The sequence below is a fragment of the Saccoglossus kowalevskii genome, chromosome 13 (genome assembly GCF_978046115.1).
Source record: "Saccoglossus kowalevskii chromosome 13, keSacKowa6.1, whole genome shotgun sequence".
NCBI lineage: Eukaryota > Metazoa > Hemichordata > Enteropneusta > Harrimaniidae > Saccoglossus > Saccoglossus kowalevskii.
The window spans coordinates 36899666-36923531 of NC_140653.1; the positions used below are offsets into that span (position 1 = coordinate 36899666).

General features: G+C 39.5%; 2 protein-coding genes across 2 annotated transcripts in view; one reads left to right on the top strand and one right to left on the bottom strand.

Moving 5' to 3' along the window:
• Positions 1–5440, bottom strand: part of LOC102801257 (leucine-rich repeat-containing protein 49-like) — a 133530-nt gene extending 128090 nt beyond the window's left edge. The window contains exons 1-2 of the mRNA XM_085507282.1: positions 5236–5440; positions 5052–5123 (exon numbers count right to left, since the gene is read on the bottom strand). Of these exons, the coding sequence (XP_085363408.1) occupies positions 5052–5123; positions 5236–5286 (123 nt within the window). The 5' untranslated portion in view covers positions 5287–5440. The remainder of the gene's footprint in view (positions 1–5051; positions 5124–5235) is intronic.
• A 54-nt stretch (positions 5441–5494) lies between these two features.
• The window catches only part of LOC100373779 (galactose-1-phosphate uridylyltransferase-like), a 40047-nt gene continuing 21675 nt past the window's right edge, over positions 5495–23866 (top strand). Inside the window, exons 1-3 of the mRNA XM_002736478.3 lie at positions 5495–5701; positions 15285–15454; positions 18708–18786. Of these exons, the coding sequence (XP_002736524.1) occupies positions 5674–5701; positions 15285–15454; positions 18708–18786 (277 nt within the window). The 5' untranslated portion in view covers positions 5495–5673. The remainder of the gene's footprint in view (positions 5702–15284; positions 15455–18707; positions 18787–23866) is intronic.

Sequence of the window (23866 nt, forward strand, 5' to 3'; positions counted from 1 at the left end):
AGATGATTATTATAAGATTGTGATTTATACAATATAAGATGATTATTATAAGATTGTGATTTATACAATGTAAGATGATTATTATAAGATTGTGATTTATACAATGTAAGATGATTATTATAAGATTGTGATTTATACAATATAAGATGATTAGTATAAGATTGTGATTTATACAATGTAAGATGATTATTATAAGATTGTGATTTATACAATATAAGATGATTATTATAAGATTGTGATTTATACAATGTAAGATGATTATTATAAGATTGTGATTTATACAATGTAAGATGATTATTATAAGATTGTGATTTATACAATATAAGATGATTATTATAAGATTGTGATTTATACAATGTAAGATGATTATTATAAGATTGTGATTTATACAATATAAGATGATTATTATAAGATTGTGATTTATACAATGTAAGATGATTATTATAAGATTGTGATTTATACAATGTAAGATGATTATTATAAGATTGTGATTTATACAATATAAGATGATTATTATAAGATTGTGATTTATACAATGTAAGATGATTATTATAAGATTGTGATTTATACAATGTAAGATGATTATTATAAGATTGTGATTTAAACAATATAAGATGATTATTATAAGATTGTGATTTATACAATGTAAGATGATTATTATAAGATTGTGATTTATACACTATAAGATGATTATTATAAGATTGTGATTTATACAATGTAAGATGATTATTATAAGATTGTGATTTATACAATATATGATAATTATTTTAAGATTGTGATTTATACAATGTAAGATGATTATTATAAGATTGTGATTTATACAATATAAGATGATTATTATAAGATTGTGATTTATACAATGTAAGATGATTATTATAAGATTGTGATTTATACAATATAAGATGATTAGTATAAGATTGTGATTTATACAATGTAAGATGATTATTATAAGATTGTGATTTATACAATATAAGATGATTATTATAAGATTGTGATTTATACAATGTAAGATGATTATTATAAGAGTGTGATTTATACAATGTAAGATGATTATTATAAGATTGTGATTTATACAATATAAGATGATTATTATAAGATTGTGATTTATACAATGTAAGATGATTATTATAAGATTGTGATTTATACAATATAAGATGATTATTATAAGATTGTGATTTATACAATATAAGATGATTAGTATAAGATTGTGATTTATACAATGTAAGATGATTATTATAAGATTGTGATTTATACAATATAAGATGATTATTATAAGATTGTGATTTATACAATGTAAGATGATTATTATAAGATTGTGATTTATACAATATAAGATGATTATTATAAGATTGTGATTTATACAATGTAAGATGATTATTATAAGATTGTGATTTATACAATGTAAGATGATTATTATAAGATTGTGATTTATACAATGTAAGATGATTATTATAAGATTGTGATTTATACAATGTAAGATGATTATTATAAAATTGTGATTTATACAATGTAAGATGATTATTATAAGAGTGTGATTTATACAATGTAAGATGATTATTATAAGATTGTGATTTATACAATGTAAGATGATTATTATAAGATTGTGATTTATACAATATAAGATGATTATTATAAGATTGTGATTTATACAATGTAAGATGATTATTATAAGATTGTGATTTATACAATGTAAGATGATTATTATAAGATTGTGATTTATACAATGTAAGATGATTATTATAAGATTGTGATTTATACAATGTAAGATGATTATTATAATAAGATTGTGATTGATGCAATGTAAGATGATTATTATAAGATTGTGATTTATACAATATAAGATGATTATTATAAGATTGTGATTTATACAATGTAAGATGATTATTATAAGATTGTGATTTATACAATATAAGATGATTATTATAAGATTGTGATTTATACAATGTAAGATGATTATTATAATTCATAGAAAATAACAATGTAAAGAAATTATGTGTAGCCATGGTTAGCATGCTTCAGCAACTCAATTTATTTTCAAGGAGTAGTAAAAACAAATTCTAAATTGACACACCTATCTTTATTTTTCAATATAGTATCAGTGACATACTTTCTTACTTCTCAGATATAAGTAGAACATTGACAAGGTATACACACAGAACCATGCAAGTCCTTTCAACTTAATTGTCTGCACAACTCAAATAGAGCTAGCTGTCTTCTCCAAAACCTGTTTATATTCTCATCAGTATTTTAACAGCTCAATGTGAGAGGGGCCACAAACAGGCGGTTGTGGCATCATAAAATTTCGAGTGGTGTTGAGTTTTAAGATATTAAAATATAAGAGTTAATGTGAATACTGAAAAGGAAATAAAAACCTGTGCTGAGACATTAGTGAGGGGAAATATTTCACTATCTAAGTAGTTACTGTGCTTTGAAAACAATATTCCTATCAAAAACTACCTAAAACTATTTGATACATGTAGTGTGGACCTTTCCTGATTTACTGCAGTGAAATTTGGACAAAAGACTGTACGGAAAGAAATTTTTAATACTGGTAGTGGGATATCAATGGAGGAATTCCATAAAAAAAATTGCAAAACTTGGCCTATATTTTGGAATTAGGTAGACACCTTATTTTACTCACTGATATAAAACAGATGTTAAAATATTGGCTAAAAATAAAAACCAAGAATGAAAATATACTAGTAGATGAAGCATATAGACTTGATATAGAGAAAAACATTTTGCACTATAAGCTACATGTACATACATAAAGACTGCTAAAGAAAAATTGACAGTACGAAAATTATTTATCAACAGTAACTAATGCAAAACATGAGGAAAAATCAACAATGTTAAGAATTAGCGCACAAAATTTAGAAATACAAAAAGGGTGATACAAAAACATACCCAGAAGTGGTACGGTAGAAAGTGCTCTGCAACCAAAATGAGGTTGAATACGAGATGCACTTCCTACTTGTTGTATGAAAATTAGAAAACTGCTAATGTTAAAAATGAAACAAATGTTGAAGGAAATAAATTTAAAACAGTGCAACAATGCAAATGCGAATAAGTTGGTTACGCTAACAAATAATAACAAATGATAATCAACTTAGCATCTACTGTACAGCTGTTTCCGTGCCAGAGAAAGTCAATTCAAAAATACTACCAGCTGCCCCAAAGTAAATTGATTTTTTTACAGTTGCATGTTTACTTCTTTCTTAATTATTGTGTTCAATATTCAAAAAGGATACGATTTTGCAATAAAAATTATTAATTATTATTACATGAACCACACAAAGTCAAAAACATATGAACCCAGTCAAAATCATTTACACTTATTGTTGGGATGTACGAACAAAGAGAGAAATGCTTAGTAAAGGTTAATAAAAGTAATTATGGAGAAAATAGTGGTATGTAAAACACTAACCTCTTATATTTTTCTACATGTATTTCAAAACAATTCTTGAAAAACATGCCACAACAAACAAAATTAAGCACTGTTTTGTCAGTGTGAATTTAAATAGCTTTATACATGTACTTCAATAAATCCATTGTTAAATCTTTTACAATTATCATGAATTGAAAATTCTAAATTCTTTATGTATTTCCTTCCTAAATTATTTGCACATACAGACCTGTACTATTGAAATATACATTGTATACAGACACAATTTCAAACAAACTAGCACAGTTGTATTTTATTCACATGTACATTAGAAAGTTTTACTTCATTCCAAATGTTATTACCTATGTATAATTTAGTGTGAAGTAGCATAGTTATTGACCATGTAAAGCCTCCGTAACCATCCAGTCATGATACATGTTTGTGTATGCTGTCATCTGGCTTTACAAGATATTTATATGTTGTTTATCATGGTAACTTAGCAATTGTGGATAATATTTTGGTTGCTGTGCTAGGAATGCATGTGCATAAAGTCCACATACAGAACATAGAATGGCTCCAATTTGCATGCCTTGTCAGTAAAAAAAATTTGATAGGTTTAATAATTCAAACAGTAATTATTAGATGTGTTTGGGTAAGAAAAATAACACATGTGGACCAAGAAATCTACAATCAAACAATTTGTTTTGGAAATCATAGCTGGAACAAAATTAATTCTTTATCAATTCCTAACATAACTAGCAGTTCAGAGATTTTTTAAATTAACTTGTTGTATGCAACTAAGATTTAACTGAGTAAAAGTCATGACCTACACCAATGTCAAACGGTCTTCCCTTAAACATTAACTATATAATAAACAGGTATTCAGTTCCTGACACTTTGATTCAGTTTACTAACATGCTTGAATATGTAGACCCCTCCCATTCAAATGCTTTCAATAGTATGGTAACTCAATAGTATGGTAACTCTAGTATGGTAACTCAATAGTATGGTAACTCAATAGTATGACAGCAAATTCTCTGGTAAATATTGGGAGTATACAATGTAGAACTTATATACTAGTACACATGTATAACTTAATTAATATTATTGTAGTTGTTATGCAACCACTAATGACAACATGTACATTGTACAACTATAAATTGAAGGCGTAACCCGGTAAAGTCAAATAAATTCACTCACATCACTCACTGACTCAGTATACTGAACTTATTGTATTTTTGTTTGTGTGTTCACAAAACAACTAACCTATTTATGGGAGGCAACGAGACAAACTGGAGATGTACAATAAAACATACTGATCGGTGCAACAATAATAAAAAGAGAAAGGAACCCAGAAGAAAGCATGTTTTTGTTTATTCACATTTTCACTTTGGGTCTTTATAGAGAATACTTAGATTCGAGTTAACAACATTTAGATCATTAGATTGTTAATGGCGGTTTCTGTGGGACAAATGTTGAAATGTTTCATAATACATTACAATATATTGAAAGTTTCCTTTCAATAAATTATAAACCATCCATTTAAAAGATAGCCGCCATCCTGTGCCACCACCACCTCTCATTACCAAACCAAACGAAAACATAACAGCAGAAATTACTGCATCAACTTGATCAAGCAACAACTATTTTTGGGAATGGCTGTTACCTGTTTCACTGGCCTTTCGTTAACTGTAGTAGCCGAGGCTTGGAGACTCAATTGAACCCCGAAAGGATTTATCTGAAAAATGAAAAGCGTTGAAAACTCCGTGTCAATATCTAGACAGGAAAAATTACCAAATGACATAAACACACTAAACAGTCCGACGATCATGCATCGAAATTTGACTCACGTCTTTGGTTACCAAGGTCGCTCTATTTCTTGGTCGGTTTTGAGTGTACATTATATCCACGGACGGAATAATAGTCTAGTGACTGGTTCTTCGTTAAAATAATCATCCAATCATTGAGTAGACAGAACGACGAACACACAGTCACAACGATTGATCTTGAACAAAGTTCACGCAGACTTGACATTCAATATTCAGCCATCTTGAAAGTTTCGGCTGCGCTGGTGATAACGCATGCGCACTTAGTTTGCGCAAAGTCCAGCGGGGAAATGCATAAGCCGGAAGCATTCATCAGCTGATGGAAAGAAAAACATGTGAATATAAGATTGCTCGTTTCTGTAATTTGCACGACTTCACCTGAGTGTTTATTGCTTGTGCACGTCTTGTGAAATATCCTACTTGTACTAGTATATTATTGACCGGAATACTTGCCAAGCGACAATGTCTTCAGTTGTTTTTAATCCAAAAGGTAAGAAGTAAAACCCGAGTGTAAAGTTTGTAGCTCTCATACTCTCGTACGCCAGTGGGCGTACGCCCCTAGATCGGGTCTACGTCCTTTCAGTTACACTTAGACATTCGGGCCAAGAGTGTCTAATGTCGCCATACGACGTTATGAAAAGACTTCTGGGCATCTAATCAACATTGTTACAGTGCCCTTGTGCATTCCGTTTTTATTCTATTTGACCAGAACAGGGAGCTACTTACAAAGTTCTCTGATCAGAACATGGAACTAGCGATCATGTCGATAACCTTGCTCATGTATGTTCTAAAATTGACATTGAATTTTGAAACCATGATTTCCAGCAAAAGATTGAATCTGGCCGAATTCGGCGGTCACCGGTGTAAGGTAGTTATAAGAAAATGACTCCATTCTGTGCGACTTTCATGCACGCATCAATTAAACTTAAGGTAGAGATGCAGGTTCATGGGCACTTGGAAATTTGAATTGTTATGCAAATTAGCAATTATCTCAGCTTCTTTTTAGTGCACATCCCAGAACTTTAAAAAAAATAGCTCCAAGACGCTTTGACCTTTTGTTTTGAAATTTTCACAAATGATTGGCAATGTGTTTATCTTCAAAACGCCATCGAGGCATTGTTTTTGGTTGAACAGTGTTACAACAATCGTACATCCAACTAGCCTGGGTGTTAATTTATGCATAAACTTGAAGTAGTGAAATTTGAGCTGCTGCCCTGCAGAATTGACAGTTTTCAAGACCGCACTTTCTTCACAGTAAACAGATGTACCCATAAACCAATTTTGACAGGAAACAGAAGCATGGTTTAGAAGCTAATTTTTTTTTTAAATCACTTTTGACCAAAAAAGCACATTTTTGTGCTTGTGCACATTTCAAACTACAGTGTCCATAAAAAATGAATACTAAAAAAATTTTTAAATTCATACAATAAGCTTTCCGTAAATATATAGTTTTGTGGACAAGGGAAGTCATCTTGGTTTCCTAATTAACTAATTAAAATACCTGTCACGTAAACTGCATCTCTACCTTAAAGTAAAAAACAAAGATGAATTTAAACAGAAAACTGAAGAATACTATAAAATAAAATGGAACTTGCGCAATAATGATCCAAACTCAAAACTACGGACATGTAAATTATTAAAGAATGAGATTGAAATTGCCAAATACATAAAAACAGTACAAAACAGAGAGGATACTGGCCTTATTTCTAGACTATGACTAAATGCACATAAACTTATCATTGAATCTGGAAGACACCAAAAACCCCCAAAAAAAATTGAAGATAGAAAATGTGCAAAATGTAATATTACTGAAGATGAGCTACACTTTTTCACATCATGTAGTCACTGAGGCCAGAGTAAGATTATATACAAAATTCTCAGAATCAATTAAAAACTTTGTTCAAGCAAATAATACAGAAAAACTTGTTTACATTTTAAATGCTGAGACCAGATCATTGATAAAAGAATTAATTAAATACGTATTCATAAAAACATATATGACAAGAAAACAATATTAATCACTACGTTCAATTACCAACCATAGACTCCGGTCAGTCAAAATGACTATTTTGAACTGTAGGCAATAATCAGCGATTCTGCCGGTGACGGAGAGATAGAATCTAGGTCAGGGAAAGCCCCATGACCTCAAGATTCTTTTACCCCTTACGTCACGAACCCACGTGACCGAGGCCACATGGCAGCGCCATAGGTAGCCGTCAATTTTTTTCTCCACCTCGAGTGGAGATGAAATCTAGCGAGCTCTGCTGGATCACCTGCTTTTTTAGCTCCGCTGTCGACTTTGTCGAGCGGAGCTTATCATATGAGTGATTGTCCGGCGTCCGTGTCAATGTTTTATTTTTTCGACTTCTTCTTGAAAACTACAAGCCTGAATGCTTTGATACTTCGTGTATATGTACCTTGGGTAGACCTCTCACAGATTTGTTAATTTCATGATGATATCTTCAATTCTCTAATTTTGGTGAATATTTTTGTCATTTTTGGTAAAAAGTGTTGTTTTCAACTTCTTGTTAAAAACCGCAAGTCCAATTGCTTTGATATTAAATATATAGGTACTATATGTGGACCTCTCCCACATTTGTTCATTTTGTGACTGTCTTCAATTCTCTAATTTTGGTGGATATTTTTGTAATTTTTGGTAAAAAGTGATATTTTCGACTTCTTGTTAAAAACCAATAGTTCAATTGCTTTGATATTACGTATATAGATACTACATGTAGACTTTTCTCAGATTAGTTCATTTTGTGATGATATCTTTGATTCTTTAATTTTGGTGAATATTTTTGTTATTTTTGGTAAAAAGTGATATTTTCGACTTCTTGTTAAAAACTGTATGTCCGATTGCTTTGATATTACATATATAGGTACTACATGTGGACCTCTCTCAGATTTGTTCATTTTGTGATGATATCTTCAATTCTCTAATTTTGGTGAATATTTTTGTCATTTTTGGTAAAAAGTGATATTTTCGACGACTTGTTAAAAACTGTAAGTCCAATTGCTTTGATACTATACATATTGTACATTTTCTAATGATGTCTTCAGTTCTTTAATTGAAATGTGCATTGCTAACAGCGGAGCTATCTCAGACGATAGGCTGCTTGTTTCCTTTCCGGGTTTCTAGCTTGGGTTGTTGCTGCTGCACGGCATCCGACATTGTAGCTGGTAGGATAAGTTTTTCTTGTCATTTTTACCCTCGTGTCGTTTTCCCCTTTGTGTGTAGTATTTTTCACAACAAAGAAATTAAAACCTGGCCCCTCTACGTAACCACTTGTTGGTTTCACGGCGGCACTTTTTACAACTGTATTTCGTTTTTTTCCCTCATGCATGTCGTCTTTTATTTACAATGTATTTAGCAATGTATAGATGTAATGACAGCACCAGGGCTCGCTGCCGTTTTGTTTTTGGTCTCCTCGTGTTTCAAGTCGACTGTGCAGGGGTTATATTCAGAATTTACCAGCATAGAACCCGCATCCGAGATACTTTCTGAGTTCTGAGGCCTGAGATTTTCTTTCAGAGCCATCAAAATCGCTGAAACTGACCGCGTCACAGCAAGGTCGCGCGTCCAGTAAACAAATCGGTTAAAGTGAGTTGCGTGTTTGGCATGAGTGGAAAATCCTCACACTCGGCTACCGGTGCTTCGTGTACCGGGACCTTGAGTAGGAGGCCCGATGGTGGAGGTACCGATATTTTCTCGGTCTCCCACCGCTGATCAAAGGGCATCCTCACAGTCTGTTTTTTCAGGCGGTGGTTTACCCAATTTTTACTGGCTGCAGCAGAGGTTTTCCTCCTAAGGGCCCGTTGCAGGTCCCTTTTGTGGACCCTTCCTCGCACGGCGCCGGGTTTGCCTCCGAGTTGAGGGCTTTGGTCGAAGGACTAGGGGCAATTGCGTCCCTGGCAGGCCGGGTAAATCAGACGCAGTCGGAGCGAGCTGTCTCCACTGCGGCCCCTCGGTGGGCAAGCAGGAAGAAACTTGAAAGCATGTTTGCATTCAAACAGCTCTCTTCCGGGGAACCCCCGTTCCCAGCCGCAGCTCTCCCACTAATTTTGGGTGAGGCCGAGGCTCAGGCTAATTGCACCAGGCCTCCTCTGCTGCCTTGGGCACTGAATGCCAATGGGGTGCTGGCAGCCAAGCCTCCGATCTCGGGGCAGGGCTTTCAGGGCAGGGCACACGTTGTTCGTCACGCGGTAACGGTACACGCTGTGGGTTTTGACTTCTTTCTTACCAACCCACGGGCGTCCCCAGAAGGAACCGACCCTGTCATGAGATGCACAGTCGAACACGCTCCCTCTCACATATTTAAAGTGAAAGGAAACGCAGTTCGCTCGTGTCGGATACAGCCGGTACTCCGGGCGGTCCCTCAGAGTCTTCCATCCGTAATGACTCGGTGAGCCACGCTTTTGGGGTGGTCCCAGTGAATCGATGTAAATACCCCCACCCTTGATCCTAAGGCGACCACCTAAGGTTGCCACGGAGAACGTAACGCTTAAGGCCCCCGGGTGGGGAAGACATTGGACCAAACGCTACCCGGTCGGTGTGGTTTTGGGATCAGACCCCATAGCATGAGACCCATCCAGCCCTGAGGGCAGAGTTGCTTGAGCGCATTATTGTGCGCGCCCAGAACACACCAGCCTCCTAGACCAGGCGACACTTTTACTGGTGGACCACCGCACATCTACATGTACGTGCGACACCCCCTAGTGTCACCTGGCTCTCTTGGCTGGGGCCACTACTGTGCTACGAGACGCGGCCTTAGACGCACATGTTTTCACCGACAACCTGAGTCGGGGGGAAGTATGTCCCCACCTCAGTGACGCAGACTGGACATCTTCCACCCTCTTTGTTCAGGGAATGGTGGGTACAGTCTCGGAGCTTCGGAGTGCAATGAACCAGAGGGTTCATATCAAATCCGATAGCCAGTTGGCCCTGCCAAGGGCAAGCGGAGGGCACCCAAAGCACAAAAACACAGCGCCCTAGGGCGTTGACGGTTAGCCAGAATCAGCCGGGAGGCAAGCACTCATACCCTTCCATGGGAGGGAAGAGTAGTGGCGCGCCCCCAGATTTCTACCCCGGCAGTGGGGAAAGCGTGTTTGACGCTCACCTCTGCAACCGGAGGGACAGGCATGTGTTCGGCGAGTGGCCAGGTCACAATTTAGTGACTACTTCAGGCCTTGGGGAACTCATCTCATGGGAGAAGAGAGCATCCCCCCACCCCCATCCCCCAACCCACCCCCCCCACCCCCGCCCCCCACAACTGCCGAACCCATGGCCACATATCCCTGTCGTACACAGATTGCACCGGTGTAGTCGGGTTTTGAGACAGCGGGTGACCGATCCCTGGACCTTTCCAGGTGGTGGCATCCTGTTACGGGATACCTCGATCGGTTCCACATGGAGACGCCATTCAGGGTTCTTCTCTCCATCCACTGTTTCGACTGTGCCCCACTAGACTTAAGCAGGGCCTATCTGCACATACCGATGCACCCAGCGAGTTGCCATCTCCTTCGAATTGCCCAGCTGGGCCAAGTATTTGAATTTCGGGTGCCCCCCATTCTGGTTAGGCACAGCACCCTACGTGTTCACCAGAGTGATGAAACAGGTAGTGCTGCTGCTTCACCAGATGTTGGTACACCTCAATCCATACCCAGACTACTGGTTACCAACAACCCTATCAAGGGGTTAAAATAGGTTAAAACGCGTCAGGCTAACACAGGATTTACTTCACCAGTTGGGCTCTTTAGTAAATCAGACAAGTCCCATCCCGACCCAACACAACAGTTGGTGTCCCTGGGCATGGAGTTTTGACACAGAGGTATGCTTGGCTTAGCTATTTCAAGTGTGTTGCTTAGCGCTAAACAGCCTAGCCGAATGCCTAGTCAGCGTTCCCTCAGTGTCCCTCCATGAACTAATGCGGATCATCGGAATGATGACCTCGGTTTGAAGGGTCGTTCCCCAGGCCGCACTCCACAGCCGCCCAGTATAACACTTGTTATGGGAACTAGATAGGCGGGTTTCGATCAAGTGAAGGAAGCCCTGCCCTGGTGGTCGTCACTGGCCCCCTTTGACCCACTTGCCGCAGGTATCACTCTGGTAACAGATGCCTCCCCCAGGGTTGGGGAGCGCATCTATTGGGCGAACAAGCCCAAGGACATGGCTCCCACATAAGTTTCGGGACCACCATATCAACCGGCTCGAACTGAGAGCAGTGTACTTAGCACTACCACGCTTTCTACCCGTAGTTCGAGACCACAGAGTCTTGCTCCGCACAGGCAACGCAACGGTGGTCTCCTTCAAGAAGGAAGGGTGGACGCATTCCCCATCATTGTCAGTCCTAGCGGAGCAAATCCTCCTTCGGTGCCTGGAATACAATGTGGAGCTAACCACAAACCACTTTCCAGGGGTGAGGAACAGTCTGGCGACACCCTTTTAGGGCGACTCCATCTCCAGAACACAGAGTGGCTGATACCCCAGTGGGTAGCCTCCAGCCTGTTTCGGCTGGGGACGGTCCAAGGTTAGACCGGTTTGCCATACCCCGGAACACCAAGCTCCTGTCATACGTAACACTCCTGCTGACTCCAGGAGCCTGGGCCAGGGTCGACAGGTGCACACCTGCATATTATCATTGGTTGCACCCAATTGGCCAAGCAGGGCCTAGTTTCCACTTCTGTCGGAAACGATAGTCGAAACACCAGCAGTGCTTCCGGACTTGACAAACCTGCCGTCCCAACCAGACGACGCACTACCAACGAGCCCAGCAGGTATCACTTACATGCATAGAGGCTCTCAGTAGACTCGCACATACGAAAGCCTTATCTGAGCGGGCTGCCAACGTCCTGGCCAGGGCGAACAGGGATTCTACCAACGCGGCCTACATTGCTAGGCTGCAAGCATACACTGGCTAGTGTAGCGGAAGGGAGATTGATCGAAACCATCCCTCTATTGGCCAGATAGCAGGCTCCTTCGTCCACCTGTTTGACGAAGTGGGTTTGTCCTATGCAGCGATTGTTGGCTATAGGTCGGCCTTGTCCCCCACCATTCAAACGTACGAGAACAAGACTAACCGATTGTCCTATTATTAGGAGACTATTTACTGCTTTCCAGACGCTGAGATTCCATACAAGGGAACCGCCCAAGTGGGACTTGTCGGCAGTGTTGTCTGCTCTAAGCAGACCGCCTTTTGAGCCTCTCCGATCAGCACCACTCAAATTTTTGACGTGAAAAATAGTCTTCCTACTGGCCCTCGCCTCGGGTAGGCGTCGGCCAGAGCTGGGGGCATTGTCCTTTTCGGATGATGTACTGTCGTTATGGACAATCAAGTTGTGCTAAAGACACGAATCGGGTTTCTCGTCTAGAGACACCGAATCCCAGGACATGATCCTCAGCCGATCATCATCCTCTAGCTGTCAAATTTTGTCTGCCCGGAGGGTCAGGAGGAACTGCTTCTCTACCCGATTCGAGCACGGAGTTGCCACCAAACCGTACTAGGATTTGGAATGGGGTGCCAAGCACTCATCTTTGTGTTATGGCCCAGGCAGGCAGGATAGGCCGGCCTCCACAACTTCCATAACCAGGTGGTTTACTGCGACTGTATTAGAGGTCTAATACTTTATATTCCTCGACACAGAGCTTGCAGAGACACCAAGTACGAGCGCATGAGGTCTGTGCGATGGCTAACTCGCTAGTGCTAGCGTCAGGTGCCCCCCCTCGAGCACACATGGAGGGCAAGCTTCTGGAGAACGCAGAACATCTTTATCAACCACCATCTAAGAGACACCAAATCTATTGATAACGGTCTTTCTAGGTTGGGTCCTGTCATAGCTGGTCAGTCTTGCTTTGCTGACCCAGCCCGAACGATCGCTAGGGTCCCTGCGCATAGGCAATCAGTCAGTCCGGCATTTTATGCGGACAGATTTCTCTACCATCAGCACTCCAATGGGAGCTCCCAGGTCCCACTCTGCGGCCTATGCCTTCATGCAGAACTGTTTCGGTCTTTACTTCGAAAGCTTACTACCCCCCAGAATTTGGTTGGGGTCTAGCTTTCTCGGGCACACCAAACCCTGTCACCGTAGCAGCATTTTGGCTCCTTGCTCCGGGGACAGCACAGGCAAGGTAAGACACCACCCTTTTTTGGGTCTAGTTTGTTTTCATCCCGGACTGGGAAGAGACTTTCATCATTTTTTCTGTTTGCTCGGAAAAACCCGCCACCTATCGGTGTCTGACTCGGCCTACAGTTCAAAATAGTCATTTTGACTGACCGGAGTCTATGGTGGGTAATTGAACGTAGTGAATTTAGGTGAGGGTTCTCCGAACCCGCCTATTCACATAGTTCATACCCACCATAGACTCTGGTCAGTTCCCCTCCCCCAACCTTCCTACTCTTTCCGTCAAGTTGGTCTAAGTCCTGGAGGCGGAGAGAAAGGAACCAGAGTGATTGACGGCTACCTATGGCGCTGTCGTGTGGCCTCGGTCACAGTAAGTACCAGTAATATTTCTTTACTGTATCTTTATGATAAGTATAGTTTTAGTTTGTAGAATAGTTTGTTATTCCTTTATTACATTTGTATTCACCTAAATTGAATTTCTTTCAATATGGTTGTTATAAAGAATTATCTTATCTTATCTTATATACTATGGTTACAGCTCGATATTCCGAAGGTTCAATATTACAAAGATAATCACATTTTAAGCATTTGTACTAAACACCATATGGTTCCGTGTGATTGACACTGTGCACGTGGACCTGTGTTGCCCACAGACAGATAACTTGAATACACATGATCTAATTACAATCTGTTTCAGTTAGGGTTCGAATGCACATTTTCTGGTTTGTTGCATAATACATTGAGAACATTAATCGACAGAGGAAAAGAATGTTGCAGTTTATGTAGGCAGAAAAAATAGTAAATAAACTGTTTTTTTGCGTTTGTGCTTCTGGTTGTTGAGCAATACATTGCAGTTCTGCTCAGGGTCCGCATTGTTGTGGTTCATCTAAAAGTGTTTCCATGGGGAATTGCGTAAATAAATTAAGAACCGAAATCGAAATGCAGCAAGATGCCTCACTTTGTTGCCATGTTAAATGCTCGACTTCTTGTACATTATACCACGGTTACTAAAAATTATCTGTGATTATACGCTAAATTACAGACAATGACCTGTAGGTTGGCGACAGATCATTGTTGAAATATTTTACCCACATATTTCTGTTGATATTTGATGATCATTTTAAAAAATTTTGAACCCCAAATAAGGGCCCACCAGCTGTGAAATTGCCCAGGACAATTTTTTGGATGGGTGAATTTACTGTAGAATCCGGTAGTAACAGACATTGATTAATAAATAATCTTTGTTCATATTTGTTAAGATTCTGTTTATTAACCATCATGTATAAATAACAGGTCAAAATTGAATACTAGTAATTCTTCTACAAGGAGAACACGAATAATAAAATTTGCAAATTAGACAAAATTTGCTTTCATTGTGCAAAACATTCCCGTCATACAGTATATTATTTATATAAGGGACATTGAGATTAATACAGTACATGTAGAATCAATTCAGGAACACGTTGACTAGTATTTTCTTGCCAAATTTTACTTAGATACATGTATGACGCTAAACCAAACATTTTTAGAAACTATTATAGAACTCAATTATTCTACTAGGAACATTGAGATTATTACATGTACTGGTACATAACATATTATTTGAGAAAAACAAAAATTAATTAATTTCTTTATGTAATTATGATGACTTCATTGTCCTTGTTCTTTTTTGGTCAGAATAGTTCCTGCATATATTTTAGCCAATATTTGCTGTGCAAAATTATTATTGCAATGTTTCAGGATCTTTAGACCTATTTTTGCATCCAAAGAAAAGATTGTATCAGACGGCAAATTCGTCCATTTGTTACATTTTGTATATAGTTTCTCTATTGGCAAGGTGAAAATTAATAATGTTTGCAGGAACAATTATTGCCTTCTAAGAGTTAATTAACATAGTATTTTTTTTGCTGAATATGCTACTATTTCACTAGATTTATGGTTTGTCTTTGCAGAACACCAACATATACGTTATAATCCTTTGAAAGGTGACTGGGTTCTTGTTTCTGCACATCGCATGAAACGTCCATGGAGTGGAGCCACTGAGAAACCAGCTGAAGAAAACATAGCACGACACAATCCAAATAACCCATTGTGTCCAGGTGCCACTAGGATTAATGGGGAGGTGAGACAATGACAAAAGATGAGAATTTACAAATTTATGTAAACATATTGGATAAAATATATTTGTGTGAACATTGTGGGTAGAATATATTTATGTAAATATTGTGGGTAAATATATTTATGTAAACATTGTGGGTAGAATATATTTATGTAAACATTGTGGGTAAAATATATTTAGGTAAACACTGGGTAGAATATATCTATGTAAACATTGTGGGTAGAATATATTTAGGTAAACACTGGGTAGAATATATTTATGTGAACATTGTGGGTAGAATATATTTATGTGAACATTGTGGGTAGAATATATTTATGTGAACATTGTGGGTAGAATATATTTATGTAAACACTGTGGGTAGAATATATTTATGTGAACATTGTGCGTAGAATATATTTATGTGAACATTGTGTGTAGAATATATTTATGTGAACATTGTGGGTAGAATATATTTATGTGAACATTGTGGGTAGAATATATTTATGTAAACACTGTGGGTAGAATATATTTATGTGAACATTGTGCATAGAATATATTTATGTGAACATTGTGGGTGGAATATATTTATGTGAACATTGTGGGTAGAATATATTTAGGCAAACATTGTGGGTAGAATATATTTAGGCAAACATTGTGGGTAGAATATATTTAGTCAAACATTGTGGGTAGAATATATTTAGGCAAACATTGTGGGCAGAATATATTTATGTGAACATTGTGGGTAGAATATATTTATGTGAACATTGTGGGTAGAATATATTTATGTAAACACTGTGGGTAGAATGTATTTATGTGAACATTGTGCGTAGAATATATTTATGTGAACATTGTGGGTGAAATATATTTATGTGAACATTGTGGGTAGAATATATTTAGGCAAACATTGTGGGTAGAATATATTTAGGCAAACATTGTGGGTAGAATATATTTAGTCAAACATTGTGGGTAGAATATATTTAGGTAAACATTGTGGGTAGAATATATTTAGGTAAACATTGTGGGTAGAATATATTTATGTGAACATTGTGGGTAGAATATATTTAGGCAAACATTGTGGGTGGAATATATTTATGTAAACATTGTGGGTAGAATATATTTAGGCAAACATTGTGGGTAGAATATATTTAGTCAAACATTGTGGGTAGAATATATTTAGGCAAACATTGTGGGCAGAATATATTTATGTGAACATTGTGGGTAGAATATATTTATGTGAACATTGTGGGTAGAATATATTTATGTGAACATTGTGGGTAGAATATATTTAGGCAAACATTGTGGGTAGAATATATTTAGGCAAACATTGTGGGTAGAATATATTTAGTCAAACATTGTGGGTAGAATATATTTAGGTAAACATTGTGGGTAGAATATATTTAGGTAAACATTGTGGGTAGAATATATTTATGTGAACATTGTGGGTAGAATATATTTAGGCAAACATTGTGGGTGGAATATATTTATGTAAACATTGTGGGTAGAATATATTTAGGCAAACATTGTGGGTAGAATATATTTAGGCAAACATTGTGGGTAGAATATATTTATGTGAACATTGTGGGTAGAATATATTTAGGTAAACATTGTGGGTAGAATATATTTAGGTAAACACTGGGTAGAATATACTTATGTGAACATTGTGGGTAGAATATATTTAGGTAAACATTGTGGGTAGAATATATTTAGGTAAACATTGTGGATAGAATATATTTATGTGAACATTGTGGGTAGAATAAATTTAGGTAAACATTGTGGGTAGAATATATTTATGTGGACATTGTGGGTAGAATATATTTGTGTGAACATTGTGGGTAAAATATGTTTATGTAAACATTGTGGGTAGAATATATTTATGTAAACATTATGGGTAAATATATTTAGGTAAACATTGTGGGTGGAATATATTTATGTAAACATTGTGGGTAGAATATATTTAGGCAAACATTGTGGGTAGAATATATTTAGGCAAACATTGTGGGTAGAATATATTTAGTCAAACATTGTGGGTAGAATATATTTAGTCAAACATTGTGGGTAGAATATATTTAGGCAAACATTGTGGGTAGAATATATTTAGTCAAACATTGTGGGTAGAATATATTTAGGCAAACATTGTGGGTGGAATATATTTATGTAAACATTGTGGGTAGAATATATTTAGGCAAACATTGTGGGTAGAATATATTTAGGCAAACATTGTGGGTAGAATATATTTATGTGAACATTGTGGGTAGAATATATTTAGGTAAACATTGTGGGTAGAATATATTTAGGTAAACATTGTGGGTAGAATATATTTAGGTAAACATTGTGGGTAGAATATATTTAGGTAAACATTGTGGGTAGAATATATTTAGGTAAACATTGTGGGTAGAATATATTTAGGTAAACATTGTGGGTAGAATATATTTAGGTAAACACTGGGTAGAATATATTTATGTGAACATTGTGGGTAGAATATATTTAGGTGGACATTGTGGGTAGAATATATTTAGGTGGACATTGTGGGTAGAATATATTTAGGTAAACATTGTGGGTAGAATATATTTTGGTAAACATTGTGGGTGGAATATATTTAGGTAAACATTGTGGGTGGAATATATTTAGGTAAACACTGGGTAGAATATATTTATGTGAACATTGTGGGTAGAATATATTTATGTGAACATTGTGGGTAGAATATATTTAGGCAAACATTGTGGGTAGAATATATTTAGGCAAACATTGTGGGTAGAATATATTTAGGCAAACATTTTGGGTAGAATATATTTAGGCAAACATTGTGGGTAGAATATATTTAGGCAAACATTGTGGGTAGAATATGTTTATGTAAACATTGTGGGTAGAATATATTTAGGCAAACATTGTGGGTAGAATATATTTAGGCAAACATTGTGGGTAGAATATATTTAGGTAAACATTGTGGGTAGAATATATTTAGGTAAACATTGTGGGTAGAATATATTTAGGTAAACATTGTGGGTAGAATATATTTAGGTAAACATTGTGGGTAGAATATATTTAGGTAAACATTGTGGGTAGAATATATTTAGGTAAACATTGTGGGTAGAATATATTTATGTAAACATTGTGAGTAGAATATATTTAGGTAAACATTGTGGGTAGAATATACATTTGTATTTATGTAAACATTGTGAGTAGAATATATTTAGGTAAACATTGTGGGTAGAATATATTTAGGTAAACATTGTGGGTAGAATATATTTATGTAATAATTTGTTCATTTATTCTACAGGTAAATCCGAATTATGAGAGTACCTTTGAATTTGATAATGATTTTCCTGTATTTTTAGATGATGGAGCGCCCTCTCCAGGTAATATTTATTTCTGACTATAGAACTTGTACAAAATACTGTGTCTATTATTTTCATTTCTGTGAATTCTAGGTAATCTAGAATGTGTAATAATAAGCACAATAAATATGAATATTACAGTGTTGAGTAACAGTGTGAATTCTCTCCAAGTCTGGCTTTACCAGGGGTATAAACCTGTGTGCCTTCTAACATACAATGGTTTGGTCATCATTTATGCATCAAAAGTCACTGTTTTTGGTTGTGTCATTTAAAATCCTCTTGTGTCATTGATGCATCAAAAGTCACTGTTTCCAGTTGTGTCATTTCAAATCCTCTTGTGTCATTGGTGCATGAAAAGTCATAGTTTCTGGTTGTGTCATTTAAAATCTTCTTGTGTCATTGGTGCATGAAAAGTCACAGTTTCCAGTTGTGTCATTTCAAATCCTCTTGTGTCATTGGTGCATGAAAAGTCATAGTTTCTGGTTGTGTCATTTCAAATCCTCTTGTGTCATTGGTGCATGAAAAGTCACAGTTTCTAGTTGTGTCATTTCAAATCCTCTTGTGTCATTGAATGCATCAAAAGTCACTGTTTCCAGTTGTGTCATTTAAAATCCTCTTGTGTCATTGGTGCATGAAAAGTCATAGTTTCTAGTTGTGTCATTTCAAATCCTCTTGTGTCATTGATAAACAAAAGTCACTGTTTCCAGTTACCATATTTTGACAATAGACATACAATGTTTTGACCATAGACACATAATATTTTGACCATAGACACATAATATTTGACAATAGATGTACCATATTTTGATGATTGACACATCTTGTTTGGTTGTACATGTAGCCACACCATATTTTGACAATAGACACACCATATTTTGACAATAGACATACCATATTTTGACAATAGACATACCATATTTTGACAATAGACATGCCATATTTTGATGCGGGACACGCCATATTTTGACAATAGACACACCATATTTTGACAATAGACACGCCATATTTTGACAATAGACACGCCATATTTTGACAATGGACATGCCATATTTTGATAATAGACACGCCATATTTTGACAATAGATGCACCATATTTTGTAATTCGTTTCCCTCATGCATGTCGTCTTTTATTTACAATGTATCTAGCAATATATAGATATAATGACAGCACCAGGGCTCGCTGCCGTTTCTTTCCGGTCTCCTCGTGTTTCAAGTCGACCGTGCAGAGGTTATATTCAGAATTTACCAGCATAGAACCCGCATCCAAGATACTTTGTCATAGCTACGTGCGGGGTTCAGGGTTTTTGTGTGAAAGCATGTTTTTTTCACTGGAGTTCTGAGGCCTGAGATTTTCTTTCAGAGCCATCAAAATCGCTGAGACTGACCGAGCCGAGTCACAGCAAGGTTGCGCGTCCAGTAAACAAATCGGTTAAAGTGAGTCGCGTGTTTTGCATGAGTGAAAAGTCCTCACGCTTGGCTACCAGTACTTCATTTACCAGGACGTCGAGTAAGAAGCCCGACAGTGAAGGTACCGATATTTTTCTCGGTCTCCCCCGCTGATCAGAGGGCATCCTCACAGTCTGTTTTTTCAGGCGGTGTTTTACCCGATTTTACCGGCTGTAGCGAGGCTGTGCCCCTGGAGGCTTTCCTCCTATGGGGCCCGTTGCGGGTCTCTTTGTGGACCCTTCCTCGCACAGCGCTGGGTTTGCCTCCAATTGTGTACCCGGCCTACCAGGGACGCAATTGGAGGCAAACTCAGCGCTGTGCGAGGAAGGTCGGAGCGAGCTGTCTCCACTGTGTTCTCTCGGTGGGCAAGCAGGAAGAGACACGAAAGCATGTTTGCATTCAAACACGTCTCTTCCGGGGAACCCCCGTTCCCAGTCATGGCTCTCCCACTATTTTGGGGGGAGGCCGAGGCTCAGGCTAATTGCACCGGGCCTTCTCTGGAGCCTCGGGCACTGAATGCCAACGGGGTGCTGGCAGCCATGTCTCCGAGCTAGGGTTCGTCCCGCGGTAACCGTACAACGGTAACAAATTTATCCTTGTCCGGTCCCCGCTGTGGGTTTTGACTCCTTTTTTACCGACCCATAGGGTCCCCAGAGGAAGCCGACTCTGTCATGAGACGCACAGTCGAACACGCTCCCTCTCACATATTTAAAGTGAAAGGAGACGCAGTTCGCTCATGTTGGATACAGCCGGTACTCCGGGCGGTCCCTCAGAGTCTTCCATCTGTATGACTCGGTGAGCCACGCTTTTGGGGTGAGGCGGAGTATCATCGATCCCAGTGATACGATGTATACCCCCACCCTTGATCCTAAAGCGACCACCTAAGGTTGCTTCAATGCTTATGGGATCACGGGCGTCAGGATCCAAAGCAACCCCGTTGGCACGTCTCTCCCTGTCCGTCTGAGTGCGGAGTGGGGTGCAGAGCACGCAAACGGTGTTGATGGGCGGCGTTGGTCAGCCGCGGAGGATGCAATGCTTAAGGCCCCCCGGGTGGGGATAACATTAGGCAACACTTCCCACTGTACCAAATGCTACCCGGTTGGTGTGGTTTTCGGGATCAGACCCCATGGCATGGGATGAGACCAAAACACCCCAAACCGGATTCCAAGGTTCCTTCCCCAGACCCCGGTACCACGAATTTGGCAAACCGGGCAAAGGGGGATAGCTGCATTCCATGGGTGTCTTTGCCAATTGAAGACGACCCATTCAGGCCTGAGGTCAGAGTTGCTTGAACACATTATTATGCATGCCTAGCACTCTGGAGACCTTTGAGGCAGAACGCACCAGCCTTCTAGACCAGGCGACATTTTTACTGGTGTGCCACCGCACATCTACATGTGACACCCCCTAGTGTCACCTGGCTCTCTTGGCCAGGGCCACTACCGTGCTATGAGACGCGGCCTTAGACGCATGTGTACATCCCCACCTCAGTGATGCAGACTGGACATCCTCCACCCTCTTTGTTCAGGGAATGGTGGGTACAGTCTTGGAGCTTCGGAGTGCAATGAACCAAAGGGTTCAGATTGAATCTGCTATCCAGTTGGTTCTGCCATGGGCAAGCGGAGGGCACCCCAAGCACAGAAAACATAACGCCCTAGGGCGTCGTCCGCTAGCCAGAGTCAGCCAGGAGGCAAGCGATTATACCCTTCCATGGGAGGGAAGGGTAGTAGCGCGCCCACAGGGAGGTAAGGTGGTGGCTCCTCACCCTCTCTGGGCGGGCGTCTACCCAGCAGCAGGGGAGGCATGTTTGACGCTCACCTCTGCAACCGGGGGGACAGGCATGTGTTCGGTGAGTGGCCAGGTCACAACTTAATGACTACTTAAGGCCTTGGGGAACTCACCTCATGGGGGAAGGGAGCACCCCCCCTCGCAACTGCCGAACACATGGCCACATATCCCTGTCGTACACAGATTGCGCCGATGTAGTCCGGTTTGGAGATGGCGGGTGACTGATCCCTGGACCTTTCCAGGTGCTGACATCCGTTTACGGGATACCGCTGAAATCTCCATTTCCCCCCACCAGTGTCTCCCCTGTTGGGCACTGCCAAGGGACTCCGGCAAGGCAGAAGCAATCAGACAGGAAGTAGCAGTTTGCTGGGGAAAGACGTCATACACAGGATACATCAGCCGGAACTAAATCCAGGCTTCTACCCAAATGTGCTCGTAGTACAAAATCTACAAGTGGCAGGCGTCCAGTTTTGGACCTAGGCAGACTGAATCAGTACGTGCTCCTCGATCGGTTCCACATGGAGACACCATTCAGGGTTCTTCTTTCCATCCACCGTTTTTGACTGGCTAGCCCCGCTAGTCTTAAGCGGGGACTACCTGCACATACCGATGCACCCAGCGAGTTGCCATCTCCTTTGAATCGCCGAACTGGGCCAAGTATTCAAATTTCGGGTGCCCCCCCAACCCTCAATAGGAAGACCCCCTCCAATAGACACACAATATTTTGACAATAGACACACCATATTTTGACAATTGACACATCATGTTTTGGTCATACATGTAGATACACCATATTTTGACAATAAACACGCCGTATTTTGACAATAGACACACCATATTTTGACAATAAACACGCCGTATTTTGACAATAAACATACAATATTTTGACAATAGACACACTATATAGATCTGAGACCTCAGAGGCAGAATGCACCAGCCTCCTAAACCAGGCAACACATTTACTGGTGGGCCACAGCCCATCTTCGTGCGACATCCCCTAGTGTCACCTGGCTCTCTTGGCCGAGGCCACTACTGTGCAACGAGACGCGGTTTTAGAGGCGTGTGTTTTCGCCGGCAAACTGAGTCAGCAGGTATGTCTCCATCTCAGTGACGCAGTCTGAACATCTTCCACCCTCTTTGTTCGGAGAATGGCTGGTGCAGTCTCAGAGCTTCGGAGTGCAATGAACCAGAGGGTTCATATCAAATCCGCTAGCCTGTTGGCCCTGCCAAGGATAAACGGAGGGCACCCCATACACAAAAAACACAACACCCTAGAGCGTCGTCCGCTAGCCAGAGTCAGCCAGGAGGCATGCAATCATACCCTTCCATGGGAGGGAAGAGTAGCGGCACGGTTCAGGTGGTGGTTCCTCACCCTCCTCGGGCGGTCGTCCACCATGGATGTGGGGGAAGCATGTTTGACACTTACCTCTGCAACCAGGGGGGACAGGTATGTGTTCGGCAAGTAGCCAGGTCACAACTTAGTGACTATCGCAGGCATTGGGGAAACTCACCTCATGAGAGAAGAGAGCACCCACCCCTCGCAACTGCCAAACCCATGGCCACATATCCCTGTCGTACACAGATTGCGCCGGTGTAGTCCGATTTGGAGGCAGTGGGTGACCGATCCCTGGATCTTTCCAGGTGGTGACATTCCGTTACGGGATATCGCTGAAATCTCCATCTCCTCCGTCACTGTCTCCTCTATTGGGCACTGCCGCGGGACTCCTGCAAGGCGGAAGCAATCAAACAGGATGTGGCAGTTCGCTGAAAAAAGGCGCCATACACAGGGTAGATCAGCCGGCATTAAGTCCAGGCTTCTACCCAAATGTGGTGACGGGCGTCCAGTTCTGGACCTAGGCAGACTGAT